General features: G+C 44.5%; 2 protein-coding genes across 2 annotated transcripts in view; both read left to right on the top strand.

The window, feature by feature from the left end:
• LOC128744005 (integrin alpha-PS2) overlaps nucleotides 1–3,303 on the top strand; it is a 165,378-nt gene extending 162,075 nt beyond the window's left edge. The window contains exons 8-10 of the mRNA XM_053840744.1: nucleotides 339–1,093; nucleotides 1,153–1,640; nucleotides 1,707–3,303. Coding sequence (XP_053696719.1) covers nucleotides 339–1,093; nucleotides 1,153–1,640; nucleotides 1,707–1,799 — 1,336 coding nt within the window. The 3' untranslated portion in view covers nucleotides 1,800–3,303. The remainder of the gene's footprint in view (nucleotides 1–338; nucleotides 1,094–1,152; nucleotides 1,641–1,706) is intronic.
• Nucleotides 3,304–20,371: 17,068 nt separating this feature from the next.
• The window catches only part of LOC128745091 (protein retinal degeneration B), a 93,566-nt gene continuing 88,649 nt past the window's right edge, over nucleotides 20,372–25,288 (top strand). Inside the window, exon 1 of the mRNA XM_053842079.1 lies at nucleotides 20,372–20,754. The gene's annotated coding sequence lies outside the window, so the exon portion shown is untranslated. The remainder of the gene's footprint in view (nucleotides 20,755–25,288) is intronic.

Below are 25,288 nucleotides of genomic sequence, written 5' to 3'. Positions count from 1 at the left end.
GGAAAGAGAGAGATAGTAAGAGATTAGACATGAGTCAGCGAGAGATAGGAGTGTGTGATTTCAAAAAGAGAGAATGAGTGGAGATATGAGACAGAGATTCGAAGGAGTGGGATTGAGAGAAAAGAGGGAGCCAGTGGGAAAAGCGAGATGGGGAGAAGAGATTTATTCAGCCCAAGTCATTCATAACAAACAATTTCGATACAAAAAACTTTTTCAGATTTGTCCTTGTTTTCACACTTTTTGAACAGAAGCTAAGGACCTGGGCTCGCCAGTGAATCCCCAACAACGTAGATTGATTCAGCACAAAAACTAATTTATTTGTTTTCATTTTCCACAAGTTCCGGTTCGTCCTCATCCTCTTCGTCATCGTCCTCAACGTCTCACGTATTATCGTCCGGGTATGGCAGCGCATCGTCCTCCGGTCGCGGATCGGAAATCTACAAGAGTGAATCTTCCCACACCGACGACGTCAACCAGGACATCTCCCGGTTGAGTTCACGAACACACGCCCGGATGCAGGGCAACATCGCCGCAGGCGAAGAATCCAGCGCAGCGGGTGGAGGAACCCGCCGTCGAATGAAGAGCCAACAGGACGGCGAAGCCGCTCGGCCAGATCTGATCACGGGAATGCCCGCTCTGGAGCGTGCAGCGCAAGGCCGCGATGGGTTCCAATCTGTTACGTTAAATTTGGGAACACTCAATCGCCAGAATGTTGACGATGAAATCCGAAGGACCGGTGCCGGACGGACTGCTACTGCCGAAAGCGCTTCCACCACAGCATCCCGAGAAGGCAGCACACATGGAGGCCAAGCCTCCGGTCAGGAAGAGCGTCAGCAATCGTCGTCGTCCTCGGCAACATCTTCTAGTAGATCACAGTCGAGCTCCTCGCACTGGTCCGGATCGAGCACCAGCCAGCAGCATGCTGCGGGTGGTGGTGGAGGAAGTCAGAGTGAATACACGCAGCACCATTCGAGTGCTGCCTACGGTGGAATCCTCAACGAAGAAGATGGTGAAGACTACGTTGACGAGTACGACGGAGATAATGACGATGGTTATGATGATCAGCACGGATCCCATGGATCATATGGAGCGAGTAAGTTTATCATTGCGCTACAGGCTTAAGTTTTCTTTCTAATGCTATATCGATTTTAGCTTATCACAATTCACGATTGAACCCGAACCAAGGCCACGACAACATCGATCAACGGTTCAAACACTACCAGCACTTTGATCGACGCCAGCGGCGTCAGGTCATCGCGGTGGAAGACGAAAACGACCGCGCACTGAACGAGGCACTGCAGTGCCGCGCGACCCGCTGTGCCATCATACGCTGTTTGGCCGGTCCAATCGGCGACAAGGACATCGCCTACATCGGGCTACGTGCGCGGGTGGTGGCACACACGTTGCACAAAATATCCGCCGGAACGGCGATCAACTTTTCCACGATGACGGTGGCTCGTGTCACCGGACTGCCGTACATCGGCCGGCCGAAGGAAATGCCACTGAAGACGAACGAAATTCAGGTTGTCGCAACGCCGGAACCGACTCCGAAGCCGGACGTGATTCCACTGTGGATCGTCGTGCTGGCAGCCGTCGCCGGTACGATCATCCTGCTGCTGTTGATCTATCTGCTGTCGAAGGTTGGAATCGCCTCGAAAGCCAGCTTCATTACCGGATTTTATTAATTTTGTTTTTCCACTTTTCAGTGTGGTTTCTTCAAGCGAAATCGACCGACAGACTCGCAGGAGCGACAACCACTGAACCGGAACGGAAACTATCACGGCGATGAACACCTATGAAAGAGTAACTGAAATGAGAAGGTTCTAGTGAAATGCCAATTTCTGCTCGAAAACGAGAGAAAATAAACGTAAATCAATCGAAACGCTTAGAAACTGATCAACGGTAACGAACCAGCCGCCGCCAGAGGGTGCCGTAACTGTCGGACAGTTAGTTTGATGAGATTTTTCTCTGGTTTCCCAAGAGCAGAGCTTTAGTTTTTTTTTGCGCTGCCCAACATCGAATTGTATTTTGACTTTTGTACAACTTAAGTATAATTTATTGTCACCCCGGGGGCAGCAAACCGTATTGAATCTCAACTTTGCGCGCGAATGTTCAAAACAAAAACGAGTTAATTAAGGGGGAAAGCATCTCCACAAATCATGCTTAACTGATAATAGATGTACTATTAAAACTTCACTGATAGCGAAACCTGCCACCACTGAGTAGTAAAGCAATACCCAACTAGACTTTCTGGTAGCAGCGTCCAGTCTCTCCATCATCGCTCATTTTAACCTCACTGATTCACTAACTTTTTGGAGAGCCACCTGGTGGTAAACTCCCGTAGTACTGACATTTAACAGACACACGCACACACACACAAACCATTCATCATCGCGATGTTGCACGTTGATTTTTAAGCAAGTTTCGGTCACCTGACCTGATCAGTACAGGACAAAACTTGAGCTAACTAGTCAATTGAATTTGAATTTGAGTTTGACCCCGCCACCACCACCGTGCTCCGGTCAACTCTGCCCGTCTCTCTTCGATAGTGCAATCAAATTACACCTACGCAATCGGAGCAGAACGAATCAACGTCCGACTACCCAGCCCGAAAAGAAGCAAGTTCAGATGCAATATTTACACGTTTTGAAATTGACAACCGAACAAAAAAAAACAAGAGGAGAAAAATCAAACTTTAATAATAGTTGCTAAGTCGAACAAGAAAAACATGAGAACAAAAAGATGCCTTAAATATTCTAGTTATTTATTGTTAGGAAATTATCTGATTTTTAATAAGGTAGCGAAGAGACGTGAAGAACTGTGCAGTCGTCGTCACTCCCAGTTCCAGGCCTTTCGTCGTTGTACAACAGGTGTACAACACAGGTTGATGAAGAATTTTGGTGCCATTTCAGAATGTGGGAAACTATTTTAAAACGAAACGAACAAAAAATCGTTGTAAGCTGTTGTTTTTTTTTCTCTACCTTCTACTCAATGATATTTTGGAATTATTTTAGTGTCGCAAAAAATACGACCAAAACTCGGTTAGTCGCTCCTAACCAACCATCATCATATAGTGTATAGTATCGTTCCGTGTAGAAAACCTGTAACATACGTTTAGTCATTTAACCTTTTCCTACTATATGATACGTTAACTTGTACGATACCAGTTTATTCTGTTCGAGTCGAACACCAAATTCTGCAATTCGCTCTAGTTTCGTTCGATTCATTCAACCCTGCTGCAGAGGGTGATCTTCAAGTTGACTGTGTAAATAATTTTTTATTCTTTTGGATAGCGAACCCAAAACAAAAAGAAAGAGGAAAAATAAAGGAAAAACAAAGTTTAACACCTGTAAAACGTCATTTGAGTTTATCAGCTTTTGAAATATTCCGAAAATTACCCTAGCTTTGCGCTGGTTTCCATTCGTCTCAACAATATTTCAACCGACTTCGTTATTGCAGTCAAGTGACATATCGCGAGCCAATGACCAACACTTTCACGTTTCCTGTACTTTGTTTTATTCGAGTTTTATTAATGATGCGCCCCAAAAAGGCCTAAAAGCCTCTTCCTCAGATGTAAGGTCAATTTGCCGGATAACGTTTTCATGCATAAAACCAGAAGCACGTGACATTTCTTTGTAACCAGTTTCGTCGAAAAACGTACAATCATTCTCTCCCTTGCCACAGCTCATTTCGTTTAGCTGAATTACAGTGGGCTGGCCTCGTTGCAAGGATGCCGGATGAGAGACCACACTCGTAGGATGAGCACTGTTAACGAGAATGCTAGAACAGCGGATGTTAGGGGTGACTGGAGAGTGATGGCACCCTAAGGCTGACAAGCGTGGAGCGTTTCCTTCCACGTTTGCTCTTCGTATTGCGCTTTCCAAAGGCCTGTTGAATAACAGTCTACAGTGAATTCCCTTGCTTCAGTCCGTTTAACGTCACGGAAGCGGCTGAGGTCTCATTCGTCATTCTATCGCATGCTTTTGACCCATACATCGTCGCACGAAACAGCTTAACTAGTTTCTTCGGAAAATCATGTTCTAGCATAATGCGCCACAGCTCAATGTGTTTTACTGAATCGTACGCCGTACTTTAAAGTCCACAAACACGTGATGAACCTGCATGTTGTCCTCTTTGAACTTGTCTACTAACTGGCACAGGAAAAACATCTGATTCTTCGTGGAGCGACCCTCACGTTTGGCCAGCTTGGTACTCGTCGCTGAAGGACTCCGCTAACGGTCTCAGTCTATAGAACAGAATACGGGCTCAGGCTCCCGCTCATATCTTGACGAATGTTTCGGTTTTACCGCTCTCTTCTCACCTTTAGAAGTTCAGCCGGGATATCGTCATTGCCAGCAGCCTGATTACCTTCTTAGCTTCCGCCTCTGTGGGTGGCTTGACAGCTTGGCTATCGCTCACAATTCTTATCCTGATCCTGCTAATTACTGTTATTCTAGTGTTCCTTGTGGGACCACAACATCACTTTTTAGGTCAAGTTCGTTAGATTTTTGAAATTAGTTTGAAACATATTGCAAGGACGTCAAGGACTGCGTCTTACGGCAAAGTTTGGGATAGGGTGTCATTCAAAGAAATTAACAAAATGTGAGCGTAACGAAAATATGAAAGCTTTTGAACGCTAATTGCTCTGCCAATAATTAATGGATTTTCGTGGTTTAATCTAAGTAATCTTTTTGCCTTCGACAGCTTATGATCGTAAATCAGCGATGCTCACTTGAGTGAATGACTTTTTCCATCCCGGGTCTAAGATCTTGAGGCCCAATAAGCGACAGCGATCTTCATAGTGAGTCTCGGCACTATAAGATGGCAGCCCCTTCGCAAGACTCGGTAGTGTTGCCCCAGTACGGCTACATACCTAAATTTAAAAAAAATACAAAATTCAAGCAAATTCGGAGCGGAAGATTCGGCATCGAACTAGGCGACGGAATAAGGACGGAGAATGGAGACTCGGTACTTGGAACTGCAGATCGCTAAATTTCGCAGGTTTCGAGCGGGTGCTGATTGAACAGCTTGAACGCCGCAAACTCGGCGTCGGAGCTCTGCAGGAAATTTGTCGCAAAGGAGAGAAGGCATGGAAGATCCGTGGCGAAAAGGCCCAGTTTTACCAGAGCGGTGGCGCTACCAACGAACTGGGAACGGGCTTTGTAGTGCTGGGCGAAATGCAGGATCGCGTGATAGATTGGAAGGCGATCAACGAGAGGAAGTGTGTATTGAGAATAAAGGGCAGTTTCTTCAATTATAGCATCATTAACGTGCACTGCCCGCACGAAGGGAGACCCGACGATGAGAAAAAAGCATTCTACGCGAGGCTGGAGGCAACGTACGATAGCTGCTCGTCACGAGACATCAAGATCGTCATCGGGAATATGAACGCCCAGGTCGGTAGTGAAGGAATGTATAGACTGGTGGTAGGACCCCATCGCCTGCACACCGACACAAACGATAACGGCCAACGATGTATAAACTTTGCAGCTTCCCGAGGCCTGGTGATGCGAAGCACCTTTTTCCTGCGCAAGGATATCCACAAAGCCACCTGGAGATCACCTGACCAACGTACAAGGAACCAAATTGACCACGTTCTCATGGAGGGCCGGTTTTTCTCTAACATCACGAACGTACGCTCCCGTCGGGGTGCGGATATTGATTCTGACCTTTACCTAGTAGCAGTACATGGACACGTCAAAGCCGCCCTCCTCGGCTGAACATCAGGCAGCTAGATAACCCACAAGCTGCCGAGAACTACGCGCGATTACTGAATGAGGCACTGCCTTCTTCCGAGGAGTTAGGCGCTTCAAACCTCGAAGACGGTTGGGGCAGAATACGCTCGGCCATCGGAGAGGCACTAGGTATTGAGCCTCGGAGTACACAAAATGATTGGTTTGATGGGGAATGCCAACAAGCGGTGGAGGAGAAAAAAAGTGCTTGGAAAAATTATCTAAGTATTGCCACATGAGAAAACCTGGCCAAATACCGACGAGCTAGGAACCAGTTAACCAAGATCCTGAGGAGAAAAAAGCGCCAAAAGGAGGACAGAGATCGTGAAGAATTAGAGCAACTATTCCGAGCTAATGACACGCGCAAGTTTTATGAGAAGGTGAACCAAACTCGGAAGGGCTACACACCGAAACCTGACATGTGTAGGGACGAGGGAGGGAATCTAATTACAAACGAGCGCGAGGTGGTCGACAGATGGAAGCAGTTCTTCGATGAACACCTCAATGGCGAAGTCGCAGAAGGAGGCGGAACGGAAATTAACCTAGGAGCGCCCATGGAAGATAGTAATGTCCTAGCACCTGATCTCCAAGAAGTCAAACGAGAAATCGGGCTGCTGAAGACCAATAAAGCCGCTGGAAAGGACCGCCTACCGGTAGAGTTTAATAAACATGGCGGAGAAACGCTAGCAAAGGAGGAGGAATAGACCCATCTACAAAAAGGGTGATCGGCTAGTATTACGTACTGGTAAACGCCGCCTACAAGGTACTCTCCCAGATCCTGCTACGCCGGTTGTCACCGATAGCACAAGGTTTCGTAGGGAATTATCAGGCGAGTTTCATGGGGGCTCGCGCAACTGCGGACCAAATTTTTACTATCCGACAGATTTTGCAGTAATGCCGGAAGTACAATTTCAGAGCAGCATACGATACAGTCTATCGAGACTAGCTATGGCAGATAATGTACCAATACGGTTTTCCGGACAAACTGACGCGACTGATCAGAGCTACATTGGATCGAGTGATGTGTTTCGTAAGCATCTCTGGGACACTCTCGAGCCCCTTCGAGACGCGGCGAGGGTTGAGACAAGGTGACGGTTTATCCTGCCTGCTGTTCAACATCGCTCTTGAGGGGGTGATCCGACGAGCGGGCATCGAAACGAGAGGCACGACTTTTACCAAGAATAGCCAACTTCTAGGCTTTGCAGATGACTTCAATATCATTGCCAGGAACTTTGCGACGGCGGAGGCAATCTACGCCAGATTGAAAACGGAGTCTAGGAGAATTGGGCTAAATATAAATGCGTCGAAGACAAAATACATGAAAGGAAGAGGCTCAAAGGAAACAAACGCGCGCCTCCCACGTTCGGTAACCGTTGACGGCGACGAACTAGAAGTGGTAGAGGAGTTCGTGTATTTGGGATCGCTGGTGACCGCGGACAACAACACTAGTAAGGAGATCCAGCGGCGCATCCAAGCGGGAAATCGGGCCTACTTTGCCCTTCGTAAAACGCTACGATCAGGAAGCATACGCAGCCGCACGAAGCTAACAATGTACAAAGCCCTTTTTAGAGCAGTAGTTCTTTATGGACTTGAAGCAGTGACGCTGCTTACGGAGGACATACGCGCCCTTGCCGTGTTTGAGCGGAAAGTGCTGCGGACGATATTTGGCGGAGTACAAACTGAAAGCGGAGAGTGGCGGAGGCGTATGAATCACGAGCTACAGGCACTGCTTGGGGAGACTCCTATCGTACATCTAGCGAAAGTTAGCAGGCTACGGTGCGCCGGACACGTCGTAAGGATGCCGGACGTCAGTGCGACGAAAATAGTCCTCTTCAACAACTCCACCGGCACCAGGAACAGGGGGCCCAACGTGCACGATGGCTCGACCAGGTCGAAAGCGATTTGCGGCTTCTGAGACGATTAGGAAATTGGCGACGAGTGGCCCAAGACCGAGTTGAATGGAGACGAGTGCCTGAAACAGCACGAGCCATCCGGCTCTATGCTGCTGAAGAAGAAGAATGAATATATTCAAAACTGATGTTTTACATAAAAAAGAGGCTAACGGGATATTCATGCATGTGACGTGATTCAGTAATTTTCAAAATAATTTAAAATTATTAAAGGAAAAATGAGCGTATGTCTGATCCGAAAATAGGTTTTGGGCGTTTAATTCGTTGGTTTACAATTAGTAGAATGCAATTGTTTACATGGTTTCGATTGTATTGCTGTCAAGTATGAAATAACTGCTAATCAGAGTGTCAAAATTAACTATTAATGTGCAGAGGACGTTAGCTAATTGATGATATTTTAACTGCCATAATTTTAACTCGTTTTTCATATGTTAGTCGAAAGGCAGTTAAATTTCAAATCAACCTGTCACCATGAATAGTTCTTATATAGCTATTATTTTTAAGGAAATTGGCGATTGTGAACCAGTGGTAGATGATAACCCAGATTATTTTCTTTCGTTCAACCGTAAGTTGTGCGTCCAATGACAAGTATCTTGCTCAAAACAAAGAGCAATATCCTTAAGTCAGTTAACAGTCGTTTCAGGCCAGTTACTTAAAGTTGACAGGAGGAGTGTGATTGCGATCTGATAAAACTCTAGTTAGAACTACAAACTCTAAGAAACGGGTAAAATAGATAGCACGGGCATTCAGAAAATTTGAACTTGTCTACTTGTATCAAATTTTTAAGAATGTTGGAGAACATTTAGTGCAATACACTAAATTAAAAATTTGCGTGACAAATATTTCCAAAATTGTCGTATTGAACCTGAATTCGTAGTCCTACGTGAGCCTCTCGTTCGTGCCATTATAGACACAGACGTTCACGCTTTTTTCGGTAAAAAACTGATAAAATCGGTATATACTGATAAAACTTTTCGAAAAAGCATTAGTATGTCCTTTATAGTAAAACACCTGCAAACAGAAAAAAGTGTAGGGGAAGGGCAGTAAAGACGGACACTGCGGGAAAGACGGACACTTATCATATTTCATAAACAATAATTTTTTGAAGCAAACCAATGATGGGAAATGTTTCTATAGACTGAATAAACACTTTTGAATTAAACTGCCGATTTCTAGCAGCGCAGCTGTCAAATTTATAAGCAAAACAAAGAAAAAAAGGCTACATACGCTAACCGATGTAATTTTGTGTGTGAAGAAAATAGCTGATAAATCGTTAAAAAGCAATACTTTCGTGCTATATCGACGACATTACGTTAGTTTGACCCTTCACTGAATGTCCATTGGAAATCTAGTGAATTTTTGAATATTCAGTAAAAAGTTATTAAAGTTTGAAAAAATGGTATCCAAGTCGGGAAAGACGGACACCCGAAGGTAGGGAAAGACGGACACAAAGATTCCGTATTCATTTTGCCTAACAACGATTTAAATTGCAAATACTTGCATATTATACATGTAAAAGTATCCAGAAGTCATTTAACAGTTGGAATAGGCCAACTTTTAGAAACGATTAATTCATCACCAATTAAAATATTAAAGATTATAAAAGGGAACCATTTTATTTCCTCGCTCAAAGGGGGAATTGGGTAGGGGGTTTTCCCAAGCCAATTCTTTCCTAAATACATGATAAAACATGTTAATCATTCTTAATACTGATAATTCGTCGGCGCGTGACACCTTTTCGCGAGTGTCCGTCTTTCCCATATCAAGTGTCCGTCTTTCCCGCCCATGCGCAGAAACTCTGATTTATACATAATGTTTATAATATTAAAAAAAGTATAAATTTTGGAAGAAATTTTCTAGTACACGCTGTAACTTTATTAGACAGAGACTTAAAGTTTCAGTTTGTATGAAAATTGCAATCAATACAGTTATATTTGAGTAGATATTGACTCTTGACCTTAAGGTGTCCGTCTTTACCGCCCTTCCCCTACTTACCAACTTCGTGAGAACCTAATCCAGAAAGATGGGGACGATGCTGACATTAATCCGCTATTTGCTGACACTGAATGACCGTTTTTCTTCACGGAATAAAACCACTTTCCCTTACCAATTTTACGCTATCTGGTTGAGCGGTATGCAAGCATGAGCCGATTAGTATTAAAAGCACAAATAACACTAAGCTTACACTATGAAAAATCACATGAAAATCTCAGATTATAGATAAAAACTTCACAGCACAGCACAGCACACATAGGACGAAAATGTTCACCTTCTTCTTCTTCTTCAGCAGCATAGAGCCGGGGTGGCTCGTGCTGTTTCAAGCACTCGTCTCCATTCAACTCGGTCTTGGGCCACTCGTCGCCAATTTCCTAGTCGTCTCAGAAGTCGCAAATCGCTTTCGACCTGGTCGAGCCATCGTGCACGTTGGGCCCCCCTGTTCCTGGTGCCGGTGGGGTTGTTGAAGAGGACCGTTTTCGTCGCACTGTCGTCCGGCATCCTTACGACGTGTCCGGCCCACCGTAGCCTGCTAACTTTCGCTAGATGTACGATGGGAGTCTCCCCAAGCAGTGCCTGTAGCTCGTGATTCATACGCCTCCGCCACTCTCCGCTTTCAGTTTGTACTCCGCCAAATATCGTCCGCAGCACTTTCCGCTCAAACACGGCAAGGGCGCGTATGTCCTCCGTAAGCAGCGTCACGGCTTCAAGTCCATAAAGAACTACTGGTCTAATAATGGTTTTGTACATTGTTAGCTTCGTGCGGCGGCGTATGCTTCCTGATCGTAGCGTTTTACGAAGGGCAAAGTAGGCCCGATTTCCCGCTTGGATGCGCCGCTGGATCTCCTTACTAGTGTTGTTGTCCGCGGTCACCAGCGATCCCAAATACACGAACTCTTCTACCACTTCTAGTTCGTCGCCGTCAACGGTTACCGTCCGTGGGAGGCGCGCATTTGTTTCCTTTGAGCCTCTTCCTTTCATGTATTTGGTCTTCGACGCATTTATTTTTAGCCCAATTCTCCTAGACTCCGCTTTCAGTCTGGCGTAGATTGCCTCCGCCGTCGCAAAGTTCCTGGCTATGATATCGAAGTCATCTGCAAAGCCTAGAAGTTGGCTACTCTTGGTAAAAATCGTGCCTCTCGTTTCAATGCCCGCTCGTCGGATCACCCCCTCAAGAGCGATGTTGAACAGCATGCAGGATAGACCGTCACCTTGTCTCAACCCTCGTCGCGTCTCGAAGGGACTCGAGAGTGTCCCAGAGATGCGTACGAAACACATCACTCGATCCAATGTAGCTCTGATCAGTCGCGTCAGTTTGTCCGGAAAACCGTATTCGTGCATTATCTGCCATAGCTTGTCTCGATCGACTGTATCGTATGCTGCTTTGAAATCGATAAAGATGTGATGCGTGGGCACGTTATACTCCCGACATTTCTGCAAGATCTGTCGGATAGTAAACATTTGGTCCGTAGTTGCGCGAGCCCCCATGAAACCCGCCTGATAATTCCCTACGAAACCTTGTGCTATCGGTGACAGCCGGCGTAACAGGATCTGGGAGAGTACCTTGTAGGCGGCGTTTACCAACGTAATACCACGATAGTTGCAGCAGTCTAGCCGATCACCCTTTTTGTAGATGGGACAAACCACTCCTTCCATCCATTCCTCCGGTAGCTTTTCCTCCTCCCAAATCCTCGAAATAACCCAGTGTAGAGCCTTTGCTAGCGTTTCCCCGCCATGTTTATAAAGCTCTGCCGGTAGGCGGTCCTTCCCAGCGGCTTTATTGGTCTTCAGCAACCTGATTTCTCGTTTGACTTCTTGGAGATCAGGTGCTAGGATATCACTATCTTCCATGGGCGCTCCTAGGTTAATTTCCGTTCCGCCTCCTTCTGCGACTTCGCCATTGAGGTGTTCATCGAAGAACTGCTTCCACCTGTCGACCACCTCGCGCTCGTTTGTAATTAGATTCCCTCCCTCGTCCCTACACATGTCAGGTTTCGGTGTGTAGCCCTTCCGAGTTTGGTTCACCTTCTCATAAAACTTGCGCGTGTCATTAGCTCGGAATAGTTGTTCTAATTCTTCACGATCTCTGTCCTCCTTTTGGCGCTTTTTTCTCCTCAGGATCGTGGTCAACTGGTTCCTAGCTCGTCGGTACTTGGCCAGGTTCTCTCTAGTGGCAATACTTAGATAATTTTTCCAAGCGTTTTTTTTCTCCTCCACCGCTTGTTGGCATTCCCCATCAAACCAATCATTTTGTGTACTCCGAGGCTCAATACCTAGTGCCGCGGTAGCGGCCTCTCCGATGGCCGAGCGTATTCTGCCCCAACCGTCTTCGAGGTTTGAAGCACCTAACTCCTCGGAAGAAGGCAGTGCCTCATTCAGTACTCGCGCGTAGTTCTCGGCAGCTTGTGGGTTATCTAGCTGCCTGATGTTCAGCCGAGGAGGGCGGCTTTGACGTGTCCGGTATACGGTGGACAGCTTTGAGCGCACATGTACTGCTACTAGGTAATGGTCAGAATCAATATCCGCACCCCGACGGGAGCGTACGTTCGTGATGTTAGAGAAGAACCGGCCCTCTATGAGAACGTGGTCAATTTGGTTCATTGTACGTTGGTCAGGTGATCTCCAGGTGGCTTTGTGGATATCCTTGCGCGGGAAAAAGGTACTTCGGATCACCAGGCCTCGGGAAGCTGCGAAGTTTATACATCGTTGGCCGTTATCGTTTGTGTCGGTGTGCAGGCTATGGGGTCCTACCACCGGTCTATACATTTCTTCCCTACCGACCTGGGCGTTCATATCCCCGATGACGATCTTGATGTCCCGTGACGAGCAACTGTCGTACGTAGCCTCCAGCCTCGCGTAGAACGCTTCTTTCTCATCGTCGGGTCTACCTTCGTGCGGGCAGTGCACGTTAATGATGCTATAATTGAAGAAACGGCCCTTTATCCTCAATACACACATTCTCTCGTTGATCGCCTTCCAATCTATCACGCGATCCTGCATTCCGCCCAGCACTACAAAGCCCGTTCCCAGTTCGTTGGTAGCGCCACCGCTCTGGTAAAACTGGGCCTTTCCGCCACGTATCTTCCATACCTTCTCTCCTTTGCGACAGATTTCCTGCAGAGCTACGATGCCGAGTTTGCGGGGTTCCAGCTGTTCAATCAGCACCCGCTCGCAACCTGCGAAATGTTCACCAGAAAACGTGAATTTGATACCACAGCCTGCCCAGCAAGTAAAACCAAGTGTAAAACGATGTGAAAATCTTCGAATTCGATTCCAATATGAATCTTGAATTGAACGCAATGCTGTGAGAACTGCTCCACAGTTTACCACTAGTAATCGGCAGATGGCTCTCCATCGCTTCCATCGAGTTTGCCACCACACGTTTTCCGATCTGAGCTGATCCGATCCGGTAGGCATAGGGTTGCCAAGTCTGAAAATTACAAAAACCGGCCGCCTTAAAAAAATGCGGGGGGGGGGGGGGGGTTGTGGCAGCATATTAGAGGATTTGTCTGTAATGCGTAAGACAGTGCGTTAGACAGTTTCCTGCGTAAATTATTGAAGATAGCTAGTTTTTGAGTGACAACTACTTGCTTCTGGTGCTAGTGGACAATTTAATGTATATTACCGCCAGAAGCAAGGTATTATCACTGCAAAACTAGGTATCTTCAATGATCCACTGTTCAGGATTGGTAATAAATTAATCAGAAAATTTAACAAACTAGGCAAAAAGTACAAATCCGGCTTCATACGTCGGAAAACCGGCCTTTTTGCTGGATTGACCGGCCACCGGCTTTGCAAGTGAAAAACCGGTCGGGCCGGCCAAAAACCGGCCACTTGGCAACCCTAGGTAGGCATGGCTAATCGTTTATTTCTATGCCACACTTTTAGCTTCGGAAACTGCGTTATTTCAAATGTGTATGATAAACATTCGGATAATTCCACTATCAATACATGTTTTGCAGTCTCGTTCACCCTTCAAATACAGTAAATTTTACTTAAAAACAATCGCATTTAACGTGACCGTCAGTTGCCTTTTCACGCTGTGCACCTTCGTTTCGTAAACTATCGTGCAGTGCAGCGCCGCTTGTAGGTAGGGATGGCCACTACTTGCTCGCTCAATGAAACTTTTCGGATAAAACTATAGATACTTAACCAATCTAAAGACAGAACAAAAGAATATGTAGGAGCGCCTTTTACATGAAGGATATGATTCGTCCGCGTAATTGAAAACCGCAAATTTGCGTGAAGAAGCGTTTAGATAGCAACATGTGCTATGCAACTTGTTTCAAACTGTTGCCCGATGTTCCCAAATAACTATGGCAACGTATCACTAATGTTTAGACTGGTCCTGTTTGGAGCATGGCGATGTGAATGAAGCTGTACGTTTTTTTAGCCAACACTCTTGTCACTCTTTCGTCAATACGTACCTAAACCAAAAGTACGGCTGAAACCGCCATGGTCTAGTCCTCGTCTTCGTGCGCTGAAACGCAAGCGGGCTGCTGCATTATAAAAGTACAACCAAGCTCGTGATAGTCCTAGCAAGCGTGTATTTATTAATGCCAGCAAACGGTATAGAAGTTATAACCGCTATCTCTATTCTCGTCACGTACAACGGAAGCAGAACGAACTTAGACAGAATCCGAAGCGGTTTTGGTCGTTCGTAAACGAAAAACGGAATGAAAATGGTTTGTCCGTTCACATGTTTCTCGGAGATTCCTTGTCTAGCTCACCCGAAACTACATGCAATCTCTTTGCTGAGCAGTTCTCAAGCGTCTTCGTCAACGGTGTTTCAAGCCAGCTGACTTCGAAATCCTTGAAGTTCGTTCCTGAAAACATTTGTGATATAAGCCCTACCAGTTTTACTGTGAACGAGGTGATGTCAGCCATGAAGAAGCTAAAATCATCAGCATCGCCAGGTCCTGACGGGATACCTTCTACTGTGTTAAAGGAATGCGCTGCCGCTTTATCGAAACCATTACAACTAATTTTCAACCGATCACTAGTTCAGCAGAAATTTCCCGACAGCTGGAAAAAATCGTATATCTTTCCGGTGTTTAAGAAAGGAAACAAAAGCGACGTTTCAAATTACAGGGGAATCACGTCGCTCTGTGCCTGCTCAAAAGTATTTGAGATCCTTATCGGTGATTATTTACAGCGTAGTGTCGCGCATTATATCAGTACAGACCAGCATGGATTTTACCCTGGCCGTTCGATCAACACTAATCTTGTCGAGTTCTGCTCTTTCTGTCTCCAGTACATGGAACATGGTGCTCAAATTGACACAGTGTATACCGACATCAAAACAGCTTTTGATCGCGTTGACCATTCTATACTTCTCGCTAAAGTGCAGCGCTTAGGTGCATCGGAGCCGTTTGTTCACTGGCTCAAATCTTTCCTGTGCGACCGTCATCTTTCTGTAAAGCTTGGCTATACTGAGTCTCAGAGTTTTCAAAGCACATCTGGCGTCCCACAAGGAAGCAACCTTGGACCGCTCCTTTTCTCGTTGTACTTTAACGATGTTTGTTCAGCACTTTCTTCAGGGTGTAAAATTGTGTATGCTGATGATCTTAAGCTATTTAAGGTTATCCGTTCAGCTGCTGATTGCGAAGACCTGCAAAAGCTCATAAATATTTTTTCGAGTTGGTACCTCAACCACAGGCTTAACATTAGTGTCGCAAAGTGTTCAGTAGTAAGTTTCACCAGACGGAAATCTCCAATTGAGCATCGTTACCTGATAAACAATCAACCAATTCAACGGGAGTATCTTGTGAAGGATCTGGGAGTTTTTTTTGGATGCCAAGCTAACGTTTCAGGTGCACTATAGCAACGTAATCAGTAAAGCGTATCGTAATCTTGGCTTCATCATGCGAGTTGCCAAAGAGTTTCGAGACCCTTATTGCCTGAGAGCACTATATTATGCGTTAGTGCGCTCGATACTGGAAACAGCTGCAGTAGTTTAGAGCCCCTACACCGCAATCTGGTCCAACAGAATTGAGGCCATACAACGAAAATTTATACTTCTGGACATGGAAACTTTGGCGAAAAGGAGAACCCAAGTAACATTTTTGTTGTATAATAGCTTATTAAACTATTGTACAGCTGATTTCCGTGGCTGGAGGGGTGAAAACATGCCAGTCGCGAACGGAGTGCTTTGGGCATCTGGCCCCTACTGTGCCATGCGGGGCTCTGGTACGGTCGATCTTTGTTGTCCCTTGCGTTTCGTGGGAACAGCATATTAGTCCTGCCCAATTTCCCTTATGGGTTTTACGCCAAGTGCGTTCTGGCCAATATAATTGGTTCGCTTACAATTTGCTGTCTGATCTGTGTTGGAGATTGTTTGTGCATATACTCCGCTAGTCAAATAGTTAGGGTCGCACAAATAAATCTTCAACACAAACGGGCAGCAAATTTGTATTTATGCGAAAAACTTTTTAATGGCTCTGTCACCATCGCATTGGTTCAGGAGCCGTATTTTCGCAAGGGGTACTTTCATTCGACGGATATTGGAAACCAGAACTTTGCTGCTTTCAGCAAAACTGGTATGACAAATCCTCGTTTGATGCCCAGGGCATGCATATTGTTGCATAGGTCAATAAGTGCATGCCTTATCTCTGAGTTGACTACTCGAGATATTTGTGCAGTCACAGTAGAACTCGTCGTGGATGATGTCCATAGGCGCTATGTCTACTGTTCTGCATACTTACCACACGATGAACCGTCTCCCAGCGACGATTTCAGAAATGTGGTGAGATACTGCCAATCTAATGGGCTTCCGCTCATTGTAGGCAGTGATGCCAATGCCCATCACATCATTTGGGGCAGCTCGGATATCAATCCGAGAGGCTCTGATTTGATGGAATATTTGAGTAGTACCAACCTTGGAATACTCAACATTGGCAATTGTCCAACTTTCATACGAGCTGGTAGAGAGGAAGTGTTAGATATAACACTCTGCTCTAACAGGATCAGTCATGAGTTGGCACAATGGCATGTTTCAAATGACACACCAATATCTGATCATTGCTTTATATATTTTGATCATTTGGGTGTCTCCTTGAACGCTGCAACCTTTCGCAATCCGAGATTTTCTGACTGGGAACTCTTTGAGGAGGAACTGGCGACGAAATTTCAAGGATTCGAACCGACGATTGAGTCATCGATCGACTTGGATGTGGCTGTAGATGTCACAACATCTTTTATTGCGGAATCTTTTGAAGTAGCTTGCCCGCTAAAAACTATTAAAACGACTAGAGGAAAACCGTGGTGGAACTCTCATCTCGCGGAACTAAAGAAACGATGCAGGAGAGCCTGGAATAGACGTCGGAGGGATGGCGTGGAGCCTTTCAAGCAGGCCCGGAAAGCCTATGCAAAGGCTCTACGGTCTTCAACACGCACGAGCTGGCACAGGTTCTGTAGCAACGTTTCCAGTTTCGGCGAGGCAAGTCGACTTAATAAAATACTGTCAAAATCGAAAGATTATCAGGTTAATAACATTCGAAGTTCGAACGGTGAATACTGTTCGAATGACAATGAAATCCTGGAATGTCTCTTTTATAGTCACTTTCCGGGCTGTGTGGAACCTGAAGTTCGAAACGATCCAGAAATCGTTTTAGGTGGCTTAGACTCATGGGCTTTTGCTCGGAGACTTGTCACAACTGAAGCGATTGAGTGGGCCGTGAACAGCTTCTCTCCATACAAATCTCCTGGAACAGATGGAATATACCCTATTCTACTGCAGAAAGGATTCAAGTACTTCAAACACATTCTGAGAAGGATGTTTGTGTGTAGTATTGCTATTGGGTACATCCCAACTCAATGGCGTGAAATAACCATTAAGTTCATTCCTAAAGGTGGACGCGCGACATACGAGCAAGCAAAAAGTTTTAGACCAATCAGTCTAACGTCATTCTTGCTTAAATCACTTGAGCGGATTGTTGATCACCACATCCGCGAAACAAGCTTAGTAGAAGTTCCTCTTCATTCAGCACAACATGCTTATCAAAGTGGCAAATCTACAACCACTTTATTACATGATGTGGTGGATAAAATTGAGGTTGCTTTTTCACAAAAGGAATCTTGCTTAGGAACTTTTTTGGATATTGAAGGCGCGTTTGATAACGTATCTTTCGCTTCCATTTTGGAGGCTGCTCGTTATCATAATGTGCCTTCAATAATCATAAAGTGGATAGAACAAATGCTTAGTAACCGATTGCTTTTTTCGTCCTTACGGCAAGCAAGCATTTGGAAGCAAAGTGTTTGTGGATGTCCACAAGGTGGCGTTCTCTCGCCTCTTTTATGGAACCTTGTGGCGGACGGCCTATTGAGGAAACTCAATAGTCTAGGCTATCCGTCATATGGTTTTGCGGATGACTATCTCATCCTAGTAGTTGGAAAGTGCATAGGCACATTATTTGACTTAATGCAGCAGGCACTACGCGTCGTGGAAACGTGGTGCCGAGAAACTGCACTTTCGGTAAATCCGAGCAAAACATCTATCGTCTTATTTTCAAGACGTAGAAATACCAATGGAGCTCGCGCTCTGCGCTTTTACGATTCGGATGTTGATGTTGTGAACGAAGTGAAGTACGTGGGGTTGATTCTCAACTCCAAGCTTGACTGGTCCACAAATATTGACTTCCGAATTAAAAAAGCGTGCATGGCCTTTGGGCAATGTAGACGAGCATTTGGCAACTCTTGGGGGCTTAAACCCAAATACATACACTGGTTATACACGGTCGTTGTCAGACCAATACTGGCGTATGGTTGTCTTGTATGGTGGCAGAGAGGGGAAGTTGTGACTGTCCAGACAAAGCTAAACCATCTTCAAAGGATGTGTTTAATGGCAATGTCTGGTGCATTTACTACAACTCCTACTGCCGCCCTAGAAGCTATTTTCAATATTAAACCTCTACACTTCCACCTGAAGCAAGAGGCACTAATATGTGCTTATCGACTACACGCGATTGGCCTTTGGCAGTCTGTGGACGGTTCCACTGGTCATACTCGATTGTGGTCGCAAATTGTTGCTGAGGACAAGTTTGCCCTTGCTCCTAGCGATGTAACGCTCATGCGTACTTTCCCGTATAGGACTTTCTCAAGTGACTTTCCTCCTAGAGAGGATTGGATGTCAGGCTACATGGAAAGGAAAATTTCCGACGATGTAGTTGCAACACTCAAAGGTAAATTGCAGTATTCTTGTCAGATCACTGACTGGTCACTGCAGGCTAAATTATCATATGGCTACGATTCAGCGAGCTAAATCGTTTCATTGTAATTTATGTGAATCCGACTACGGTACACCATATCACGTAATTTGCAACTGTCCTGCAGTAGCACAATTGCGTCATAGGATCTTTGGATCCTACGTCTTAAATGAATCGGATTTTAGGAAACTAAAATTACGAGACATTTTGATGTTCCTTACCGAAAGCGGTATTGAGCTATAAGCTCTTATTTATCATGAGTATACCCCCCAGGGGGTGTACTTTTGATAAGTTAACTACCAAGGATTGCAGTATCCCTTCGGGGGTACAAAAATCTCTCGGTATATATATGTTTGTGTTTGTCCAAATTCCTCATCCACCCCTTCCTATTCCTCCTGTTTTCCTTCCCGTCCTCATCAGGTAAATGATGACACGGGCAAGATGGGCAAGGCACAAATCTTCCACATGATTGTGAGGAACGTGCTGCTCGAGCCAAAGATGCTGATACCTGATATACCTGATAACATTTTTGTTGTATAATAGCTTATTAAACTATTGTACAGCTGATTTCCGTGGTACAAGTGCTTGATAAGCTGTTATACAACAAAAATGTTACTTGGGAAGAGACTTGCGAGCAATGTTTATTGCGAAGTTGCTTTGTGGTGAAATTGATGCTCCGAACACCTTGGCGAAATTAAGCATCACTGCCACATCAAGATTTCTGCGTTCAACAGATTTTCTACGCCTGCCCTATCATCGGACGATGTATGGACAAAACGAACCTATCCGTGCAATGTGTGTTTGTTTTAACAATGTGTATCATCTGTTTGATTTTTCGATAAGTTGTGAAGTTTTTAAGTGTCGTTTGCGTAATTTAATGTAAAGTAAATTTATCATGTAGACCAAGTAGTCCGATGATGTTAGGGAATAAATAAATAAATAAATAAATAGATAATGACAGAAGTCGGAAGTCGCCATCTAAACACGTGAGTTCTAAACGCACCTTAACACTAGTTCGAGTACCACATTGTTTGCCAAATGATAAATTTTCTAATTTTCACTATTTGTCAATTAGGATCAAATCTCTAGAAAAAAAACTTTGATGTGCACACTTAACAAAAAGCACCGAATTCGGTAAAATTTTACCGAATTCTAAACAGCTGAACGTTCGGTAAAAATTTCGATGGTGCCAATCGACGTTACCGAACGTTCAGCTGTTTAGATTTCGGTAAATTTTACCGAATCGTTTAAGTGTGTGTGAGATCAATGGCAATGCAAATGGCAATCCACCAGTAGGTGGAAAAGTTGAAATTTTCGGACACCACTAGAGCGCACTAACTTGCCAGCACCGACGCACAGCACCAGGCAGACCGGGCACCACATCGTGTTTGCTGTCAGTTTAACAAAATATCGCGAAAATCGCAGTTTTCTTTTCTTCTTTTCGTCCGTCGGCCAGTCCAGTAGCATCAGAAGAGAGAGGACCAGCAGTCAGTCAGTTTCAGTTGTCATTGTCAGTCTGTCGGTTCGTTGGAGTTGGAGGTTGGATCGAGAAGTGGAGTTTGTTTTTCTTTTGCATGAAGGTGAACTGAGTGAAGAGTCAATTTACGGGTTTACAAAAAACTGTGCCAAAAATGGTTGAATATATTTAAGCTAATGCCGGTGGACAAGGTCAGCATTCAAAGGCAGGTGGACGGTGAAGATTTGCTGGTTGATTACTAAAATTAGTGAACGTAATTATTGGTTGTGATAGGCTAAATAGTTTCATCTGTTCAAGTCTTCAAGTGCAAAGCAATGTATAGTGTTGTGGTGGTTACTTTTTGTCTACATACTATTACGTACTAAGCGATTTATCGTGCACCAGCAGCTTAGGGCTTAGCTGAAAAGCGATATTAAATTACCACTGCATTGAATAAGGTAAGTCTAATTGGATAATTTAGCAGACAGCTAGAGAGTGAAAAAAGCAAACAAGTTCCAGCCATCCGGGAAAGCTTGACAAGTTTGTGTATTTTAGATAGATTTGTGTATCTACACACAATGTGCAAGTATAAGCTAGAATCAAGTAAGAAGCGTTGTGCATTTGTCATAGAAAAAAAAAGATGATAGGTACAAGCTGCCCGGTAGCCTTTTGTTTGTATTTTTTGTGCAAGCAAGACACCTTTGTTCTCTATTCGAATTATTGTTCGAGTGGGCTCGTTTCCAATGCATATTGTTTGCGTTCGTTGCCATAGTCGCTCTTTCGAAGAATTAGGGATGATCAAAATTAAAAGTACCTACCTATTGGTTGATGAAGTTTTTATTAAATCTTAGGTTTTATAAAATCTTTATAAAACCTTCTTAATGCTTAGATTTTTAGGAACATTTTGATCTATTGTAAATGTAAAATGTAAAAATGTGCATTTCTTTTTTTTTGCAGTACAGTAGGATATCGAATTTGGCAACAAATGCACATATTGGTTGATAAAGTTTTTATAAAATTATGATTTATAAAATCTTCATAAAACCTTCTTATATGCTTAGATTTTTAGAAACATTTTGATCTATTGTAATTGTAAAAATGTGCACTTCGTTTTTTTGCAGTATTTGTATGGACTATGCGAACTGCATATTTTTCGTGCTTGAGTGTCGGTATTTTCACTCTTGTAACAGATATATTATGGTCAGAGTCGATGATTTATTTTTTTAAAATCCACATGTTTCAGATTTAAAAAAATTGACAAAATTATCAAAAAAACCATGTTGCGGTCGCTCAAGGAACACCGGAATAACCTTGGTGAGACCATGTAACATATGGCCCAAGACGTCAGTTTATCCAGAAACCCGTGTTCGTGTATTATCTGCCATAGTTGGTTTCGATCGACTGTATCGTATGCTGCTTTAAATCAATAAAGATGTAATGCTTCGGTACGTTGTACTTCCGACATTTCTGCAAGATCTATCGGATGGTGAAAATTTTATCCGAAGTGAAGCTCGTCTGATAATTCGTAGCGGAACCTTTTGCTATCGGTGACAGCCAGCGTAACAGGATGTGGGAGAGTGCCTTGTGGGCGGCGTTTGCCAGCGTTTTACCGCGATTGCAGGAGTCGAGCCGATCACCCTTCTTGTAGATGGGACAAACCACTCTTTCAATGCATTCCTCCGATAGCTTCTCCCAAATCTTGGAAATTATCCAGTGTACAGCCATTGTCAGCGTTTCTCTGGCCGAGTTTATTAAGTTCTGCCGGTAGGCGGTCTTTACCATTGGCTTTGTTGGTCTTCAGCAACCAGACTTCTCGTTCGACTTCTTGGAGATCATGTGCTGGGACATTGACTTCCGTTTCGCTTCTTTGTGCGATTTCGCCATTGAGGTGTTTATCGAAGAACTCTTCAACCTGCCGTCTACCTCGCGCTCGTTCTTGATTAGATTTTCTTCCTCGTCTCTACACATGTCCGAGTTCTGTATGTAGCGTTTACGAGATTGGTTCACCTTCTCGTAAAACTTGCGCATGTCATTAGCTCGAAACAAATGTTTTGACTCTTCACTATTTCTGTCCTCCTTTTGGCACTTTTTACTCCTCCACAACTGGTTCCTAGCTTGCCGGTGTTTGGCCACGTTCTCCCTAGTGGCAATGCTGAGCTAATTTTTCTAAGCTTTTTTTCCCTCTTCACCACTTGTAGGTATTCCCATTCAAACCAATAATTTTGTATTCTTCGGGGCTGTTCACCTAGTCCCGCGATAGCGGCCTCTCCGATCCGCCTCCCCGTAGGGAACGTATGTTCGTGATGTTAGAGAAGAATCGGCCTTCCATAAGAACGTGGTCAATCTTGTTCATTGTACTTTGGTGAGTCGATCTCCAGGTGGCTTTGTGGATATCTCTGCGTGGCAAAAAAGGTACTTCGGATCACGGAAAAGCTGTGAAGTTTATAACTCGTTGGCCGTTATTGTTCCTGTCGGTGTGCAGACTATCAAGTCCTCTGTCACCGCTCTGTACATTTCTTCCCTATCGACCTGGGCGTTCATATCTCTGATGACGATCCTGATGTTCCGTGGCGAGCAGCTGTCGTACGTTGTCTCAAGTCTCGCGTAGGACGGTTCCTTCTAGTCCACCGATCCACCGTCGTGCGGGCTTGTTTCGTCGCCTAGGTCGATGCTGGATATTCCAATAGTTTGAATGTTTGTAGTAAGGTAGGTCGACTTTCTGGGGCCACGCTACCGAGTCTCGTGATAGAGCGAGGCCGGGACAAAGAATTCGTTATTGCTAGTAATTACGAAGCTGTTGTTCTTCTTTGTTTATATTTGAGTCCTTTTAACCATGTTTGGTCATTAGATAAAAAGCGATTTTTCAGCACGTTACAGCCGACGTCAAATTCGAAGCTGGAGTAAAAACGGGTAAAGTGGCGTAGGGGACCGGTAATCGTGCTGAAGCTGCTGTAGTTAGTGTGCTGTCCGTCGATTCGGCACGTGTAGAAAGTGGCTATTGCTCAATGTACGACTCCGGACGTGAATTTCAAGGTTTTCCAATATATACGAGCAATCCACTCGCGAGGTCAATAAATCGGAGACAATTGTTGCTCTATTTACATCGCGACGAAAATGAATGGAGTCTAGGTCGATGAGCCTACAGCGTTGTTCGTAGCTTGGCAGCTGGAAAGTGTCGGAAGTCTCCGAAGAGCAAAACGAATGAATCTCCGCTGCACTGACTCGATTCGGCTAACTCCATTTTGATAGTAGGGACTCCAAACTGGAGCACAGTATTCAAGATTGGAGCGGACTAATGCACAATAAAGAGCTTTCAAGCAGTAAACATCGTTGAAGTTCTTGCCGATGCGCATAATGAAGCCAAGGTTCCTGCAGGCTTTGTCCACGCTGAACGCGATGTGCTGTTTGAATGTAAGTTTAGAGTCGAGCAGTATCCCCAGATCCTTGACGCAGTTTTCGCGACGTAATCATGGCGTATTTGACAGCTTGTAGTCAAAAGCGAACAGGCTCAGCTTTCTAGAGAATGTGATGACTTCACACTTCTTGGGGTTAACCCTCTAACGGGTAAGACCGTCTGTAGACGGCCTTCGCTTTTGGAGCTTCAGAGCCGCTTGCTTACGAAATTTGTTTTTAATTGGCAATATGCAAAATGTGTTCAGAACAAATTTCTTGACATTTTGACCACATTCTAATAACATTCTGACCATGCATTCAAAAGTTATCATCTTTCAAAAACAAATATTCCGAAAAATTCCGAAAATAATTAATGCGCGAATATTCCCTTTTTTACTTTTGAAGGAAAAGGACATCTAGAACAAAATGATTGACCTAAAAAATGTTTCTCTGAGTAAATTTCATGCATTATTTTAATTTTGTAATATATCTGAATTGAAGAAATACCTGGGCAGAGCGTTAGACATGAAAAAAGAAAAAGAGAAATTAAACTTTTTCTTACCTGGCGCTCCTCCAGATAATTATTTTTGCACAAAAATCAGAACTTAAGGTTTTTTGTGTGTACTTTCATGATAAAATAGTCATTAGCCTGACGTTTTCACGGTGTTGCCCGTTAGAGGGTTAAGCAGCATGCGGTTGTCGACACACCATTTGGCAAAGGTCGATAGTTCCTCCTGGAGGACAGCGGCGTCGGATAGATTTTCGACTTCTGAGTATAACTTGAGGTCGTCAGCAAACAAGAGTCGCGGTTCTTTAGGCCGGTAGTTGACGTCATTGAAGTAGATAAGGAATATTAAAGAACCGAGATGGCTGCCTTGTGGTATTCCAGAATGAGCAGTGAACGACCCAGAGGGACTGCCCTCAATGTTTACCTTTGAGTGGCGATCGGATAAGTATGAACGGAACCAACGCAGCAACGGACCACCTATGCCAAGCTTATCCAGTTTAGCAATAGTGATTTGGTGGTTCAATCTGTCGGAAGCTGCCGAAAGATCAGTGTTAATGACATCTGTTTGCGACCGAGCATCGAAACTATTCAACATGTAGGATGTAAGAGTCAAGAGATTGGTACTCGTGGAGCGCTTGGGTATAAATCCATGTTGGTTATCCGAGATGTACTGTTTGAAAAATGCAAATACTGGTTCAAACAGGGCGAGCTCAAACAGTTTCGAAATTGAGTTTAGAACAGAGATTCCTCGAAAGTTATCTACGTTTTTCCTATTTCCCTTTTTATGCAGAGGGAACATGTAAGCCGATTTTCATGCTGAGGGAAAGACACCTGAGTAAACGGATAAGTCGCGGTGGCCGATGTAACCATCACTTCATCGATGGTGAGGTTGTTCAATGAATGGCCCAGGAAAGGAACACACTCGGTCGCTGTGGATATGTCTGCAATCGTCAAACTTTCATCAGTAAATACACTGGAGAATTTCATCGAGAACAGTTCTCAAATTTACTCAGAGTTGCTCGCCGTTTTATCACCCAGGAACATAACCGAGGGTAGACCGTCATCTTTCCGTTGCTCGTTGACATATTTCC

The sequence above is a fragment of the Sabethes cyaneus genome, chromosome 1 (assembly GCF_943734655.1).
Source record: "Sabethes cyaneus chromosome 1, idSabCyanKW18_F2, whole genome shotgun sequence".
NCBI lineage: Eukaryota > Metazoa > Arthropoda > Insecta > Diptera > Culicidae > Sabethes > Sabethes cyaneus.
This window is presented reverse-complemented; position numbering and strand designations above follow the sequence as displayed.